The 17,393-nt window shown below is 48.8% G+C and overlaps 1 protein-coding gene across 1 annotated transcript in view; it reads left to right on the top strand.

Moving 5' to 3' along the window:
* The window catches only part of INSR (insulin receptor), a gene marked incomplete at its 5' end in the record, with an annotated part of 136,902 nt that overhangs the window by 74,050 nt on the left and 45,459 nt on the right, over positions 1-17,393 (top strand). The window contains 4 exons of the mRNA XM_006877480.1: positions 5,491-5,812; positions 13,567-13,715; positions 15,578-15,722; positions 16,660-16,874. Coding sequence (XP_006877542.1) covers positions 5,491-5,812; positions 13,567-13,715; positions 15,578-15,722; positions 16,660-16,874 — 831 coding nt within the window. The remainder of the gene's footprint in view (positions 1-5,490; positions 5,813-13,566; positions 13,716-15,577; positions 15,723-16,659; positions 16,875-17,393) is intronic.

The following is a 17,393-nucleotide window of genomic DNA, read 5'->3' as shown; positions in this document are numbered from 1 at the left end:
TGTGTGGTGATGCTGGAAGCTATACCACCAATAGTCCAAGATTCACCCATAGTGGGCGGCTTTCAACGGAGCTTCCAGACTGAAGACAGACTAGGAAGAAAAACCTGGCAATTTGCTCCTAAAAGTCAGTCCATGAAAACTGTCGGAGTCACAGCAGAATATTGTCTGCTACAGAGCTGGAGTTGTGATGTGAGGCTGCAGGACGAGCCCTGGACTGCTAACCAAAAGGTCAGCAGTTCAAACCCAACAGCCGCTCCTCAAAAACCTTACACAGGGTCTCTAGGAGTTGGAGCTAACTCAATGGTGCTTAACAACAACAAAAGCAATAGAGCTGGAAGGTGAGCTCCATAGGTTAGCAGTTCACAACAATGAACTCAAACATGCCAACACTGACAAAGGTAGGTGGGGTGGCCATCAGTCAGAGAGGACTCAAAGGCATCTAACCACAACGGGCTCTGATAGAGAGTCCTATGTCCATTACAGATCCATGCCATCACCCACTTTTGTAAATAAACAGCCACGACTGTTCATTTACACAGCTGGTGGTTGCGCTGAGTCTTGGCAACAGCGTTCCCACAACTTACAATCTGCTGTGTGATCCTTCGCGGGAAAAGTTTGCCGAGCCCCGCGCTAGAAGTCAGTTAATCCTCAGGTGTACCTTTAAACCAGGCTCTGGTAGCAAACCTCTTGCCCTGTTTCCAAGTGTTGGATAATTTTCTTTGGCATTGTCTAGGCCGGAAGGCTTATGTGTTAGGGAAGTTTTTGTAAGGCCTTTGCTGACGCCTCTTTTGAATGAACAGGCTGACCCCAGAAGAAGGCCCAGCCCAGGAAATAGGCCCCCTCCTGCTCTCGGGGGCTTCCCAGGAGGGCCTCAGATAATTGTCCTCTGCCCCATTGCTTCCTCCAATTGAGTTCTAGCCTCAGGTCCCCACAGAGTGACTGATGATAATGACAATGATGTGAATGATGGTGATAATAATAAAAATCACACCGTGTGTGCCGCCAGCTCTGACTCACAGGACCCTGTAAGAGAGTGTAGAACTGGCCCGGCGGGTTCCCACGGCTATAATCTTTACAGGAACGGATCACCAGACCTTTCCTCTGCCGAGCTGGCACGTGTGTTCGAACCCCCAACCTTTCAGTTAGCAGTCAAGCCGTTAACTGTTGCTCACAAACAGACAAGCCAAATCCGTTGCCGTGGAGTTAGCAGCTAGCAATTTGGTTAGCAGCCACCACAAAACAAAAACCCACTGCCTTAGAGTTGATTCTGACTCTCAGCAACCCTATATAGGATTTCCAAGACTAAGCCTTTGTTGGAGCAGACAGCCTCATTTTTCTCCCGCAGAGCCGCTGGTGGGTTTGAACCACTGTCCTTGTGAGTAAGACTCCTTAATAGCACCCCTTTGTGAGTGAGTGGATCACATCTGTTTCAAACAAAATTTTTAAAAAAACAGATGGTGGGTGTAGCCACACTCAGTGATGGAGACTTAGGAAGTCCTCTTGGTCCTGGGCTCCTCCTGGGCACCAGCTCTGTCTCAGGATTGTTGTGGAGGGAGGGTGTTGTAGGTACATGGCCTCTCCTCTTGCCTTCCCCCTTGGTCTGTCCTCTAGACAGACAGCAAGCACCCAAGAGAATTCTGTCAAGTGCTCTGTGCTCCGAGGAAAATGTAGTGGCTTCTGAGGGGGAGATGGGGGAAGGCTCTGAAATTCAGTGAAGAGATTGAAAGTTGGGTTCTTGGGTTGCATTCACCACATTCAGAAGCATGGTTGGTGGCTACCATGTTGGACAGTACAATACAGAACATTGCCATAGTTCTAGAAAGTTCCAGCAGGCTGCTGCTCATGTGCAGATACAACCTCGGGCTTCATCAGCTGTGGAAAGTTCTCTGCAACAATCGCAGATCCAAGGGTTCCGAGTGTTGTTGGGTGCTATCGAGCTGATTTGGACTCACAGCAGCCCAATGTGCGGTTTCTTAGACTGTCCTCTTTACGGAAGCAGATCACCAGGTGTTTCTACCACGGGTTCAAACCACCAACCTCTCAGGTAGCAGCCGAGTGCTTACTTGTTACTCCTTTTTGATGGATAACACTCCTCGGTGTCCAATTTGTATTTGGAACCATGCATGGACTGGGAGAAGAGAAGTTCCTTTGAGAACAGACTTTGCATGTTGCTGATGTCTGCCCAGGCTCAGGGAAGCCAGCTGGACCCCTGTGGTGGAAACACTCACACTATATGCTGGTTGGCTGCTCTGGGCTCAGTGACATCACAAGGCAGTAGTTAGTTGCCATGGAGCGGGATTAGACTCACGGTGACCCTATGCACAACAGAACAAAACGCCCCTCTGGCCATAGACTCTCTGTGGTCAGTGAGGCCCAGGCCAGCTATCATAGAGGAGGGACTTTCTCAAGGATAGTTAGGGAGAGGTAACTCACGAGACAGAAGAAGGGGTGAGTGACAGGTAGCTGCGGGGAGCTGGGCAGAGGCCTGCCACTGTGGGGACAGAAAACTCCACCTCCAGTTCTATGTCAGGCTCTGCTCCCCTCACATCATGCCAACAACCTCCCCCTCCTCCCCACTCATATTCTCCAGTGGGGGGGGGGGCGGGTTTAGGAGGGGACGGCTCTTGCCATATGCAGTCATATATTTGTGTGTGGTCCAAGCAATCCCCAGGAGGCACAAATGGTCAACGGGCTTGGCTAATAGCCAAAAGGTTGGAGGTTCGAGTCCACCCAGAAGTACCTCAGAAGAAAGGTCTGGCAAACTACTTCTGCAGAGTCAGCCATTAGAAACCCTATGGAGTACAGTTCTACTCTTACACACATGGGAGTTGGGGGGCAGGAGTTGGAGTCGACTCACAACATCTGGTTCCTTTGGTGCTATTGCTGGTGTTGTATCTAAAATCTTAAAACGCTTCTTACCTGTGCCTCTGTAATTTGTCTTACCGAGTCTGTATGAAACTAGAACATTTAACTCTAACAACAGGGAGATTATCACAGTGATACTTACAAAGACCGTGTAGCAACATGAAAAATATGATTATACTATAAACATCTAAACCCATCAAATAAGGATGGGGGCAGAGAGACCTTTTTAAATGATTCCTAGTTCACTCACAGCCTGATGATCTCCTTCTGAAAATTAGTGAATGAAGACTCTGGGTCACAGCAGTTCAGTCCATAACTGATGGCTGGGATGGTGCAGGACTGGGCAGTGTTTTATTCTCTGTGCCCCAAGTCCCCAGGAATTAAGGGCCAACTCAATGGGAGGTAACCACAGCAAACAGATTGGGAGGGAGATGGTTGTTACTGGATACTTTGGAATCAATTTCAACTGATAATGGACCCAGGTGACAGACTGGGACTTCCCCACAAGGTTTCTCGGCTGTGATCTTTCTGGAAGCAGCCCACTGGGTCGTTTCTACCATGGAGTCACTGGGTGGGTTCCAACTGCCAACTTTCAGTTAACAGTTGAGCACTTAACTGTGGCGCCACCAGGGGTCGCTGGCTGGTATGCATTCAGCAGCGAACGTTGAAAGATTGACAGTTCGGGTCCACCCAGAGGCACCTTGGAAGAAAGCCTGGAGTAAAATAAGTTACTGAAAACCCTATAAAGCGCAGCTCTACTCATTACACACAGGGTTACCATTGAGTCAGAGTGGGTTCTGCAGCATGCAGCGGTGCTAGTGTGTTCAAAGGAGTAATGTGTCTCCTCCACTGGACCATGCGACCTGGGAGGCCAGGTCTGCCATCATCTTAACCACACAGTCACTGCAATATTGGGAACAGTGTCTTAGCCAATGGGTGTAACAGACATAACACTTGGTGAGGGGCCTGATGGAGTCCACTGGCCACAGCCCACGATGACAGTTCCAGGAAACTTATAAGCTGGTTATTCAACACAGTTGCTATGATTGAACTGTGAACCACAAGGTAGGCAGTTCAAGCCCACCAGCCATTCTGTAAGAGGAAGATGAGACTTTCTGTTTCCACAAATATCGATAGCTTCAGAAACCCTGACCCAACTAGATGGCACTTAACAACAGCAAGCTATTAAAAATTAAATTGTATTAGCATAAATTGTATTTGCTATTTTCAAAACAAATGTAACGAGTACTCAAAACTTACCATTCCGTAATGATCGTTCTACATTGTACATTTATATATACTTGTATGATCATCTTGCTATTTTTGTATCTGTATGGTGGAAATACTATATAATGGTGTGCTACTGTATCTTTGGAATCCTGGTGTGGCACTGTGGGTTAATGCGTCAGACTTGCAAAGCCATTTGAACTGCAAGGTAGGTGGTTCGAGCTCACCAGCTGCTCCTCAGAAACACTTACAGGGTCTCTATGGGTTGGAATTGACTCGACGGCACTTTACAACAACTGTATATTTGGAATTCTGGTGTGGCACCTTAGGATAATGCACTCAACCTCAAAGTCAATGCCATTTAACAACAACAACAACAGCACTGTATCTTTGGAGTCCTACTGTTGCACTCTAAGATAATGCACTGGACTGCAAGGTCAATTTGAACCATATGGTGAAGGTTCAAACCCACCAGTCACTCCTCGGAAACCCTATACAGGGTCACTATGAGTTGGAACCGACTTGACGGCACTTGCCAATAAAAACTGTGTCTTTTGCCAGCTTTGGGTTTGATGACATCAGTTTGTTGTCAGCTCCAGTCCTTCGCCATTTTCCTGATGGGATAGTCTGCTTGAGATCATGGTTGTAACCATTGTGTATTTCAAGTGCCCTCCAACCTAGGAAGCTCATCTTCCAGTAGAATGTCAGGTGACACTCTGCTCTGATTGAGAAGGGTTTTACTGATGAATATTTGAAAGCAGATCTCCAGGCATTTCTTCCTAGTCTGTCTCAGTCAGGAAGGTCCACTGAAACCTGTCCACCCTGGGTGACCCTGTTGGTACTTGAAATACCAATAGCCTAGCTTCTAGAATCACAGCAACATACAAGCCACCACAGTGTGACAAACTGATATAGGCCACAGATCAGGGTCTCTTCTCCCTCCTTTAAAAACCCAAAACCAAACCCACTGTGGCTGAGTCAGTTCTGACTCATGGCACTCTGTCGTATGTCAGAGCAGAACTGTTTTCCACAGGGTTTTCTTGGCTGCCATTTTTGTGAAAGTTGATTACCAGGCCTTTCTTCTGAGGTGCTTCTAGTGGGTTCACACCCTTTAGGTTAGTAGCCACATGTAGATCATCTGCAGCACCCGGGGACCTGTCTCAGGTGGTCCAATGCAGTCTCAGGTGGTCCAATACAGTCCCTGGTTTGGGACTTAATGAGTTTACGGGATATGCCTAGCATTAAGTGGTGACAATTACTGTTAGTATTTTGCTTAGCTTTCCCTCCTCAGCCCAATGGAGCTCTGTGGGCCACCAGGGAACCTTCCAGGATTGCCACCCGTGCACACTCTTGCAGGGGCAGAGCCGCTGACCCACTGTGTTTTCTGTTTCCCTGCAGTCTGTCCCACCATCTGCAAGTCCCACGGCTGCACTGCTGAAGGCATGTGCTGCCACAGCGAATGTCTGGGCAACTGCACCGAGCCAGATGACCCCACCAAGTGCATAGCCTGCCGCAATTTCTACCTGGACGGCCGCTGTGTGGAGGCCTGTCCACCTTCGTACTATCAGTTCCAGGACTGGCGCTGCGTGAACTTCAGCTTCTGCCAGGACCTCCACAACAAATGCAAGAGCTCCCGAAAGCAGGGATGCCACCAGTACGTCATTCACAACAACAAGTGTGTCTCCGAGTGCCCCTCAGGATACACCATGAATTCCACCAAGTAAGTCCTGAGGGAGAGGGGAGCGAGCAGCTTAGATCTGTGTGTAAACTCCTGAGTTGATGGGTTACAAGTGAGGGAGGCTCCCTCAGTATCAGTTCTGGGTGCCAGTGAGTTGATGCCGACTCGCGACACCCCCACATGCATCAGAGCAGAACTGTGCTCCATAGAGCTTACAGTGTTCGGGCTTGTTTTTGGTTTTTTCCCCGGGCTTGATCACTAGCCTTTCTTCTGAACCACCAAAACTGCCCATGTTTCAAATAGCAGCTGAACACGTTAACTATTTGCATCACCAGGTTCTCGCAGATATTTTCTCCTTGGCCCTCGGTTTTAGGTCAGGCACTGGCAAGCTTTTTCTATAAAGAGCCAGCTGTTAGATATATTTGGGGTTACGAGCCACACAGTCTGGTCGCAACCACTTGGCACAGCCCACCATAGCATAGAAGCAGCCACAGGCAGTATGTAAACACATGGCAGTGTCTTTGCCCAAAGAGAACTTGAAAAAAGCAGAGAGTGGGCTAGATTTGACTCACCTGGGCCCTGATCTAGCAGAGTGACAAGACTGGAGTTGCGGGCGTGGGGCGGGCGCTCATCATTGTTGATGCAACAGGGTGGCGGGGCAGATCTTACCTGGTTCCCCAGGGTCTGCAATTCTGGCTTCTACACGAGGACCACCCTGACCACCTTCATCTCAGAGCTCACCACTCCTTCAAGACGCTGCTTCCTTCTTGGACGCAGAACTCAGGCCCTTTCCCGATCTCATCCCCTGGACTTTAAAACATCAGACACCTCTGACTATCCACATTTAGCTGCTTCCTAACCTGGCTGGGACTGGAAGCAGTGGTGGTCCAGTGGGTGGAGACCCGGGTTCAATTCCCAGCGAATGCCTCACACGCAGCCACCATCTGTCTGTCAATGGAGGCTTGCGTGTTGCTAAGATGCGGAACAGATTTCAGCAGGGCTTCCAGATGAAGACAGAATAGGAAGAAACGCCTGGTGATCCACTTTGGGAAATCAGCCAGTGAAAACCCTATAAGATCCCAATGACCCGGTCCGGATCCCATCATGCAATGTTTTATTTGTAGTTGGATTTGATGGCAGCCAACAACAACAACAACAACAAACGGGCCAGTCAGGAAGCAATTGAAGGGGTACAGTCCCTGCCCTGGGGGCGCAGTAGTTAAATCACCCATCAGCTAAGCCGAAGGTCGAAGGTCGGCTGTTCGAGCTCACCAACTGCCCCCGGGGAGGAAGATGTGGCAGTCTGCACCTGTAAAGGTGACTGCCTCGGAAATCCTACGAGGCACTTCTACTGTGTCTGACACGGTCACTGCAACTTAGAATCAGCTCACCGGCAGTGGGTCTGGAATGGGTACAGTCCACCACCCAAGGCTTTGTGTTGGGGCTGGCCTCTGGAAGTAGCCTCTACGATCAAGGTCTTCAGCAGGAGGGTGGAGGGGAGCATCTTGGCAACGATTCCTGGGAAGAGCTCCTCCGGGAAGCCAAGTTGGGCACCACCAGCTGTGGTGCTGTATCTGGTCACCCCCCGAGGGACTTTGAAGCAGGGCTGGTCCTACAGAGATGTCCTGGATCCAGACTCTGGACAGGGCCTTTGGACCTGCTACTGATAAGGGGCTGGACCCCATGCAGAGTGGCACCCAAGGCCAACTGCCTTCCTTAGAATCCACAGTGCCTGGGGACTGTGTCTCCTGCCCGTAGGAGGGCTGGGTGGCTTGTTATGGATGCCACAATTTGACAGCTTCCTCTGTCCATCTTCATCCCCACTGTGCCTGCTGGGGCCCCGACTCTGGTCAAGAACACACCACTAGTGTCTGAGCTAATCTGTCAAGCAGCCACAGTGGATGGAATCCTGAAACCCATTCCCTGACCCTGCATCTCTTCCACACACTGCTGATGGGTTCACTGGGCCATTCTCTGAGATGGGGTGTTGAGCAGCATCCCTGGCTTCCACACACTCAGTACCAGTTGTACCCCCAAAGTCATGGCCATCACAGATATTCCCAGATGTCACCCATAGTCCTCAATTGAGACTGACAGGATTAGGGGATTCCTAATCAGGAAGACTGTAGAAGAATTGATGCATTTGAGCTCTGGTGTTGGAGGAGAATATTCAAGGTACCATGGACTGTCAAAAGAACAAACCAATCTGTGTTGGAAGAAGTGCAGTCAGAGTGCTCCTTAGAAGCCAGGATGGCCGGACCTCATCTCTTATCTATCAGAAGGGACCAGTTGCTGGAGAAGAACATCATGGTTGGTAAAGTGGAGAGGCAGCATAAAAGGAGAAGACCCCCCGTGAGATGGATTTGGTTCAGCAACGAGCTGAAGTGTGGCAATGATTGTGAAGTCGGCACAAGACCGGGCAGTGTTTCGTTCTGTTGTTCTGTCATAGCGTACGTAAGGTTGCTATGTGTCGGTACTGACTCAATGGCACCTAACAACAACAACAATCAGTACCTTCCAAAGTCCTAGCATGCTGCCCACAGTTAAACACACACACTGAATGGGGAAGGGTGGGGGGCTCACTTGCTCTGGTGCCCACCATCCAACCCATTGGGAATTTATTCAGCTGGAGAGTGTGGTGCTTGGGATAAGCACTGGACTGTTAACCACAAGGTTGGAAGTTCAAACCCAATCAGTTGCTCCTTGGAAACCCTATACAGGATTGCTGTGAGTCGGAACTGACTTGAAGGCCCCTAACACCAACAACAACAGAGGGTGAGCAGGAATGGAACTGTTCCCCCACAAAAAATAATTAACACAAGGATTCTCTGCCTCAATACTGCAGACATTTGGGGTCAAATCATTGTCTGAGGTGGTGTCAAGCAGAAAGCATCCATGGTCTCCACCAACTCAGTTGACCCCCAAAGTTGTGAGAACCATAAATGTGGTTAATACATTTCCCAGTGCCCCCTTAGCTGGTGCGTGTCCGCAGCATAGAGAAGTGCCCTCCTCATCAGTACACTGCAGTATGTTTCTAAGCCATCAGGTCCTCAGCTCCCCCCAGACCCCCGCCCCCGTGTAGACTGGACTGCCCGCACGTTTGGTGTTTTCCCCTGTGCATTAACCCGGGTGCCCTGTCTCCAGGAGGAAGCGCCCTTCTTCCACATCCTTCCCAGGGCTGTGTTGTTTTTGAAGGACGGTTGGCCGCCAAACCATTTCCGATCATTTGGGTGAGAAAGCAGTCTTTTCCCCCCCGCGGAGGTGAATCAGCTTTCCACCTGCCCTGGAGACCGTTTTGTTCATGCCCGGAGCTTCTTCAAGGAGCTATTTCGGTGTCTCAGGGTCGTAACCGAGTTTAAAAATCTGTTTCCTGGTTTTTGTGTTGAGAGGTTTACGGAAACAAAACACCCCCAAACAAAATCGGAAACGGACGCTTGTCCGAGGGCCTGGCAACTGACCTGCCCCGTAGAAAGCCTTCCTCTCGGGCCTGAGAAACTAACCACGCCAGTATGTTCTGGCGGGAAATTTCATTTCCCTGGGTGGAGAGGGCGGGAAGGAAAACAGCCTTTATTTCGGGGCTTGGGAACCTCTCTCCCGCCGTGGGCGAAACCTGTGAGTACGATACGTTTTGTCTTACTCGTTTTTGATAAAAGCCTATCAAGCGCCTTTTGTTGGCTAAAAATAGACCACTATAAATCACCATTGCCCTCCAGACGGAGCTGTTTTTTGCCAGTTCATCAGTAAGGTTGGAAAAAGGATTCTGTTTCTTGGGATTCGTTTCTGTTTTTTCATGTTTATGTTTGGAATAAAGAGTAGCTATTAATGTCTTCTGCACGAGGTTGGTAGTTTAAACCCACCAGCTGCTCCTCAGAAACCCTATACTCATAGGGTCTCTCTGAGTCAGAAACACAACATTAATGTCTGCTAGTGAGCCCTGGTGTGGCACTGTAGAATAAGCATTGGACTGCTGACCAAAAGGTCAGTGGTTCAAACCCACCAGCTGCTCTCAGAAACTCTCTACAAGATCACTATGAGTCAGTTCATTGCTGACAGGAAGGCAATTAACAACAAAACAGTGATACTTTTGTTTAAAAGACATTAATTAGCTCAATTTAGTGGCAAGGCTAATAATAAGACATTAGCTTTGAACTAATGGTATTTTCTGCAGAAGAAAAATCAGAAGACTAGGCTCATGGGTTAGATAGATAGAGACCGGTGGAACCCGAGACTGTAGCCCTTAGTCACCCTCCAAGCCTGGAACCGAGCCGGCTCAACTTTTCCGCCAAACAATAGACAGGCCTGTAAGATGAACAATAACATCACAGAGGTCGGCGCTCCTTAGAACTATCAATCATAGAGCAAAAGGGCAGCATTTGTCAAGGGCTAAAGCTCAGAAGGCAGGAAGGGATAGAATGGAATGGAAAACACAGGGAGGAAGTAGGAAGAGCGTTGTTACATTGTAGCGACTGTACTCAATGACACAGAACAAACAAATGTGTACATTTTCTTGTATGGAACACAGATTTGCTCTGTAAACTTTCACTCAAACCACAATAAAAAAAGTTCCCTTTTTTTTCAAAGACCCAATTAGGAACAAATCTGTTTATAACGTTGGGACTGAAGTTTTGGAAATAATGAGAATGTAGCCACAATGTATTGAGCCCTGGTAGTGCTATGGGTTAGGCATTAGGCTGCTAACTGTGTGGTCGATGGTTCAAACCCACCAGCCGTTCCAAGGAAAAAAGATAAGGCCGTCTGTCCCTGCCAAGATTCACAGCCTTAGAAACCCAACACAGGGTCACAATGAGTCAGACACAACTCAACGGAAGTGGCTTTGGGGGTTTGGAGCCACAATATGGAAAATGTAACCAAAATCACAAAACAATTTGTGTCAAAATTGTTAAATGGGAACCTACTGTGCTGTGTAAATGTTCACCGAAAACACAATAAAATATATATGTTTTAAATCAGTGGTGTTTTCCTTCCCGACAAATAAAACCAAGAAAAATTACCGAGTTAACGTCTCGTCAGTCCTGACTCATAGTGACCTCACCTGCTTCCTAGCAGAACTGCACGCCACTATACGGTGCCTGTCAGCTCACCAAGGGTCGTCCTGGTGGCACAAGGTTTAAACACTTGGATACCAATGGCAGTTCAAACCCACCCATCACTCCATGGTGATTCTGGTAGCGTAGTGGTTATGAATTGGGCTGCGAACCTCAAAGTCAGCAGTTCGAAACTACCAGCTGCTTCGTGGGAGAAAGATGAGGCATTGTGATCCCATAAAGATTTACAGCCTCGGAAACCCTGTACAGGTTCGCTATGGGTCGGAACCAAGTCCATGGCACACAGTCACCAGCCACCACTGTCATGTGGGGTCACTGTGCATCAAACATCAACAGTAATCTTAGGGAAGTAGATCTCCAGGACTTTCTTCTGCAGCACCTCTAGGTAGATTCAAACCGCTAACCTTTCAGCTGGTGGTTAAGTGCTGAACCATGTATACTAATACCCTGGAGCTCCGTCCTGATAACTAAGAAATGCAGGGATCTCCTTTGGCGCTGGGTCACTGAGTGGTGTAAAGGCCTAGCGCTCTCGGCTGCTCATAAAAAAAAAAAAAAAAAAAAAAAGGTTGGCAGTTCAGCTCCACCCACAGGTACCTCAGAAGAAAGACCTGGCAGTCAGTCGATTTCCAAAAGTCACAACTGTGAAAACCCCATGGAGCACATTTCATGGAACATTGGAGTCGACTTGGTGGAAACCAGTTCCATTGATGACATTGCTGATACCCTCGTGGCCCGTGGAGTAGACCCCTTAGGAAGTGAACGGACGGTGTTTCTTGCAAACCCAACACTTGGAGTTTCTCCTCACCAAGTAGAAGAGGGTGGTGTGGAGGATGCTAGCCGTGACTCACTGTGACAAGGCTTTGACAAGGTCTTAAAAAGAAATTTTATATTTTTCCTTCTGAGGCTTTAATTTTGCTTTGTGAAAGACTGTAGTACTATTTATTATCTTTTAATAATGGTTTGATGGTGAAAGGATATGTAGCAAAACGTTTGCCAGTTCCAGAATCTTTCATGGGTAGAGGCACTGACTGGGTTCATCGTTGTGCATCCATCACCACTGTGTGGCGCTATCGGATCAGCACTGCACTGCTAACCACAAGGTTGGCAGTTCAAACCCACCATCCGCTCCCTTGGAAACCCTATACAGGCTCACTATGAGTCAGAACCCACTCGATGATACTTAATTTCCAAATTATCCGTCCACTGTTCACAGAAACTCAGTGTCTCCTCAGCTAAGACTTGCCCTTTCCTTGCTCCCACCTGCCTCTGTAGCCAGCAATAACTCTGCTGCCCATGCACTTGCCTGTGCTAGATACTTCATATACGTGAGATCAGACATTACTTGTCCCTTTGTGACTGACTGACTTCGCTCAGCGTATAGTCAAGGTTCACTCATGGTGTGGTGCGCATGAGGACTTCATTCCTCGTTATGGCTGAATAGTATCCCATTGTACAAAGGCAAGTCAAAAATCAAAGAATCCTGGATTAAACAGAAATATCGAAGTGTGAAGTGATTCTGTCTCAACATACCTGCCATCTCGGTGTCTAACACTCCTGAAGGCACTGTTTCCACATCTCTAACCGTCCATCCATCTCTGGGAGAGATGTACAGCCTTGGAAACCCCAATACAGGGTCACTATGAGTCGGAACTGACTCAGTGGCAGACATCACCACCACCACCCCCCAACAGCCCTTCCCCGAAGAATTCTTCACTCTTTGATTTACACCACGTCAGAGCAGTAGTTTTAGCATCCTCAGGCGACTTGAATTGTGTTCCTTTTCACCATTCTTTTGAGTTCAGGGGACAAAAAAATGTCTGAAGGACCAAGATCAGGACTGCAGGATGGCTGGGGTAATGTTTCCCAGTGAAATTCTCATAGGATTAGCCTTGCTACCTGTGAAGAACAAGCAGGTGCATTGTCGTGATGGCAAACAATCCCTGACAGTTTTCCTCACCAATGCAATTTTCCGTTTTCCTAAAGCTTCTTCCTAATAAGCCCCTGTGATCATCCTGTATCCTTGGAGAAAATCGATCACAATGACTCCTTTGGAATGGTCCCCAGATACAGTCACCATAATAATCTTCTGCTTTGAATTGAAAGGCCCAGCAGATCCCCTCGGAAAGAAGCTACTGTTTTGATTGGACGTTTTTCATTTGGGAAGTGCTTTAAGGAGACTAAGACAGGTGTATTACTCCATGCACTGATCAGAGACTTGTTTACACACGTTTGTAGTAAACCCATGCCTGTATGAACTGGAGCCTTAGTAGCAATCCTTTACTTACCCTCGTAGGGATGAACTACGTTTTGTTTAGCTGAGTCTGGTCACTTAGAGGTGAAAGTGGGAGCCCCTGACTTCCAGAAATGCTAGAGGTTCTGTGACACATAAATCTCTCTTTAGGGCAGCGATTCTTGCCAAGGGATGGTTGGCACCCCTAGGGGATATCAGGCCACGTCTGAAGACATTTGTGGTTGTCACAACTGCAGTGGGGGAGTAGGTGGGTGTTATTGACATGGAGTAGGAGGATGCTAGGAATGGTACTCACATCCTACAACTAACAGGATGGTCCCTTACTAAAGAGAAGGTTCCAGCCCTGAATGCCACAGGAGCTGGGGTTGAAATCTTAGTCTGGCCACCTAGAATGCTGACTGCCAGGTCAGGGGTGGGGGGATTTCGTGCACCACCCTACAAGGTCCACCCTGACCGCTGTGACTGTGTTCTTTCCTCAGCCTCCTGTGCTCTCCATGCCTGGGTCCCTGCCCCAAGATTTGCCAAGTCCTGGAGGGCGAGAAGACTATCGACTCAGTGACATCCGCCCAGGAACTCCGAGGGTGCACCGTGGTCAACGGGAGTCTGATTGTCAACATCCGAGGGGGCAGTGAGTCCTAGGGCAAGGGCTGGGTGGGCAGGTGGATGGAGGGGCAGTTGGGACCGTGCTGGGCTCCACTGTCCCCAGGAGGAAAACAGTCAAACCAAGAGCCACTCCGTAACTGGGCTGCCTCCCCTGAAGAATTGGTGACCCCAGGTGTACAGAGTAGGACGACTCCACGGGGCTTTCAAGGTGTGGTCTTTCAGAAACAGATTGTCAGTTCTTTCTTCTGAGGTACCTCTAGGTCAGTGCAAACCGTCAACCTTTCATTTAGCAACGAGTACATACCCACTTACACCTACCTCCCAGGGACTCCGATGCTCCCAGGACAAAGAACCTGGCGCTCACAGAGTCCCTGAGTTACTCAGAGGCTTTCAGCAGCATGCGTCACTGGCCCCCCACCCCTGTTTGTTGGACTCCAGGAAGGATTTGTTTCAAAACCAGGAATCAACAGCTTCGTCCTAAACCTGCCCCCTCCACCCCCCAGGCTTCTGTTTCTCCATGTTTGGATTTTGACCATCTAGAAATTTGCTTTTGTGCGTGTGTGTGTGTGTGTGTGTGGTCACAACATTATATAGCAAGGTAATTGCCACTTCGACATTTTCCACACATCCACTTCAGTGCCGTTGGTGCCCTTCGCCATGGGGTACAATTGTCACTGTCGGTTCCCAAGCCACAGTCCTGTTGTCGGGCTCTGTGGACCACTTTTAAGGAAACCTGTCGTTTCAACCACAGTGCCAAAGTTTAACTTTTTTCTGCCCCTCCTTTTTCTTTATTTTGAAAAAAAAGACCATCTCGGGTAAAAAAGCATCGCTTATGTCTATTTAATGGACTTATGGTGTGGCACTGTGGGTTAATGTGCTGGACTGCAAAGTCAATTTGAACCACAAGGTTGGCGGTTCAAGCTCACCAGTCGCTCCTTGGAAACCCTATACAGGGTCACTATGGGTCAGAACCGACTCGACGGCACTTAACAACAACAACAAATGTCTTTTGAACCTGCAAATATTTGTTAAATACTCACAGTGAACAAGGCAAAGCCCTTCCTGAGGCAGATCTTACAAATATCCGAGCCAGTGTGCAGTAAAAGATCTGGTAGTGGCCAAAACACCAGTGGCCAGTGCAGTGTCCGTTTGTTAATGTTGCTCTGATGCTGGAAGCTACAGCACTGGTATTTGCAACACCAGCAGGGTCACCCATGTTGCTGGACACGTTTCAGCAGAGCTTCCAGATTAAGAGAGACTAGGAAGAAAGGCCTGGTCATCTACTTCTGAAACTCAGCCAATGAGAACTCAGTGAGTCACAACAGAGTATTGTCTGATAATAGTGCTGGCAGATGAGCCCCCTCTCGGTGGGAAGGCACTCTTAAGACACAGTGGCCAGACACGTGGGCTCAGCCATGCCAACAGTCGTGAGACCGCCGCAGGGCTGGGCAGCGTGAGTCAGAGCCAACCGACTTCATGGGAACTGAGAGCAGTGACAAAGCCCACGGTGAGGACTTCTGTTGCCTTCTGAGCACGGTGGGTTTTGAGCAGAGCACGTGGAACTCATTTGCTGCCTGTAGGTTGACTCCAAGGAGCCCTGGTGATGCCATCAGTAAGCAACTAACTGCTAACTGAATGACTCCATGGGAGAAAGCCATGACGGTCTGCTCCCGTAAAGGTGGCCGCTTTGGAAGCCCAATGGGGCCATATACTCAGCTCTCTAGGGTCCCTCTTGACTCAGAATTGACTTGATGGAAACAGGTTTTGGGTTGTTGGGGTTTTTATATGTCGTTTAATTGTTTTTTAAGGTTGACTCCTCACTGTGGATTATGGGATGGTGAAAATATTTCTTTAGAAACTCACTGAATATTCTCTATTTTTCCCTAGACAACCTGGCATCTGAGCTAGAGGCCAACCTTGGACTCATTGAAGAGATTTCGGGGTATCTCAAAATCCGCCGCTCCTACGCTCTGGTTTCCCTTTCCTTCTTCCGAAAGCTTCGTGTCATTCGAGGAGAGACCCTGGAAGTAGGGTATGTGTGCCCAGTGCCACAAACTCAACAAGTTTTGTGAATTAGAGACATTTAGAGGCAGTAATATGTTCATTAGTGTTCTTGCTTTCCCTGCAAGAGACGTGAATTTGATCCCCAGCCAGCTCATCTCATACACAGCCACAACCTGAATGTCAGTGGAGGCTTGCATGTTGCTATAATACTGAACAGACTAAGATCAGGAAGAAAGGTCTGGCAAACTACTTTCAAAAATCAGCCCATGAGAACCCTGTGGATCACAGTGGTCCTACCTGCAGCGGCTATTGGGGATGGCAGTGCATGGGGTCACCATGAGTCAGAAACCAGCAATGACAACAGTTCTGATAGCCACATTTCAGTAGCTCAAGAACCACCCGTAGCTGATGAATTGGACAGAGCAGGTCTCGACACTTCCTTATCCCATCCATTGCAGACAGAGTAGTCCACTAATGGTTGGAAAGAACAGGTTGAATCAAGTCACTGAGCTGTTCTAGAACCATCCACAGTCTTCCTCTGCCAATCGAGGCGGGTCACGCAGTCTAGCACGCAGTATTCCAGAGGCATTGGCCCATGTTAGCCTTTCTAGCCTGCTTCCTGTGTCCTCTCGGGCCAGAGCAGACCTTTCTGCTCTCCCTGGCAGGCCCACACTGCACTTAGTTTCCATTTCTTCATTCCTTGCCCTGTGCAAAACCAGTATCTCAATCCATAACCATCTCACCCTCCCTCCCTTAGGGACCAAGCTTAGACACCTTCCTGGTCATAGAGACTTCCTCCACGTCCTCTCTCTCCCCACTCACCAATGCTTACCGAGCATGTGCCAAGTACATGATAGGACCCGGGTTTAGCACTGAACACAGACGCACCCCAGACCTGTTGCCGCCATCTTGGAGTTAGTTGGTGCAGATGGGCGTTGAGTGACTTGATGTGTGTGTTTCTTTAGGAACTACTCCTTCTACGCCTTGGACAACCAGAACCTAAGGCAGCTATGGGATTGGAACAAACACAACCTCACCATCTCTCAGGGGAAACTCTTTTTCCACTATAACCCCAAACTCTGCTTGTCGGAGATTCACAAGATGGAAGAAGTGTCAGGAACCAAGGGGCGTCAGGAGAGAAACGACATTGCGCTGAAGACCAATGGGGATCAGGCATCCTGTAAGTGGACAGATAGCATGGCTGCCCTCCCTGCACTGGTCAGTGGGGGTGGGGTGGGGGTCTGCTCTGTGGTGACCCAAGACAACCACAGCTAGGTAAGACTTGCTGAAATACTGAGGGCAAGCATTGAACACCTTGTCTCTGTGCCTATTTCCCTGAGAATGATATCTGATACCTGGAAGGTGCCAAGTAAGCATTGCAGGAATGGACGGATGGATGGGTGGATGGACAGATGGCCGGCCGGATGGATGGATGGGTGGGTGAGTGAATGGATGGATGGATGGATAGATGGATGGGAGGGTGGGTGGATGGACGGACGGATGGATGGGTGGATGGGTGGGTAGCTGGATGGATGGATGGATGGATGCCTGAAGGAGTGAGTGGACATGAGTGTGACTCTGCGACACCTATGTACCTGTACCAAGTGCTAAAGCTGGAGAGGTTCTGAAATGAGTGAGTGATTGTATCAGTTTGGTAAGACTGGGAAGCAAATTCCAAGGTGAAGTCAGAAGTGCAAAC

The sequence above is a fragment of the Chrysochloris asiatica genome, unplaced genomic scaffold (assembly GCF_000296735.1).
Source record: "Chrysochloris asiatica unplaced genomic scaffold, ChrAsi1.0 scaffold00514, whole genome shotgun sequence".
Lineage (NCBI taxonomy): Eukaryota > Metazoa > Chordata > Mammalia > Afrosoricida > Chrysochloridae > Chrysochloris > Chrysochloris asiatica.
Note: the sequence above shows the minus strand (reverse complement) of the source record. Positions and strands in the feature narration are given on the sequence as shown.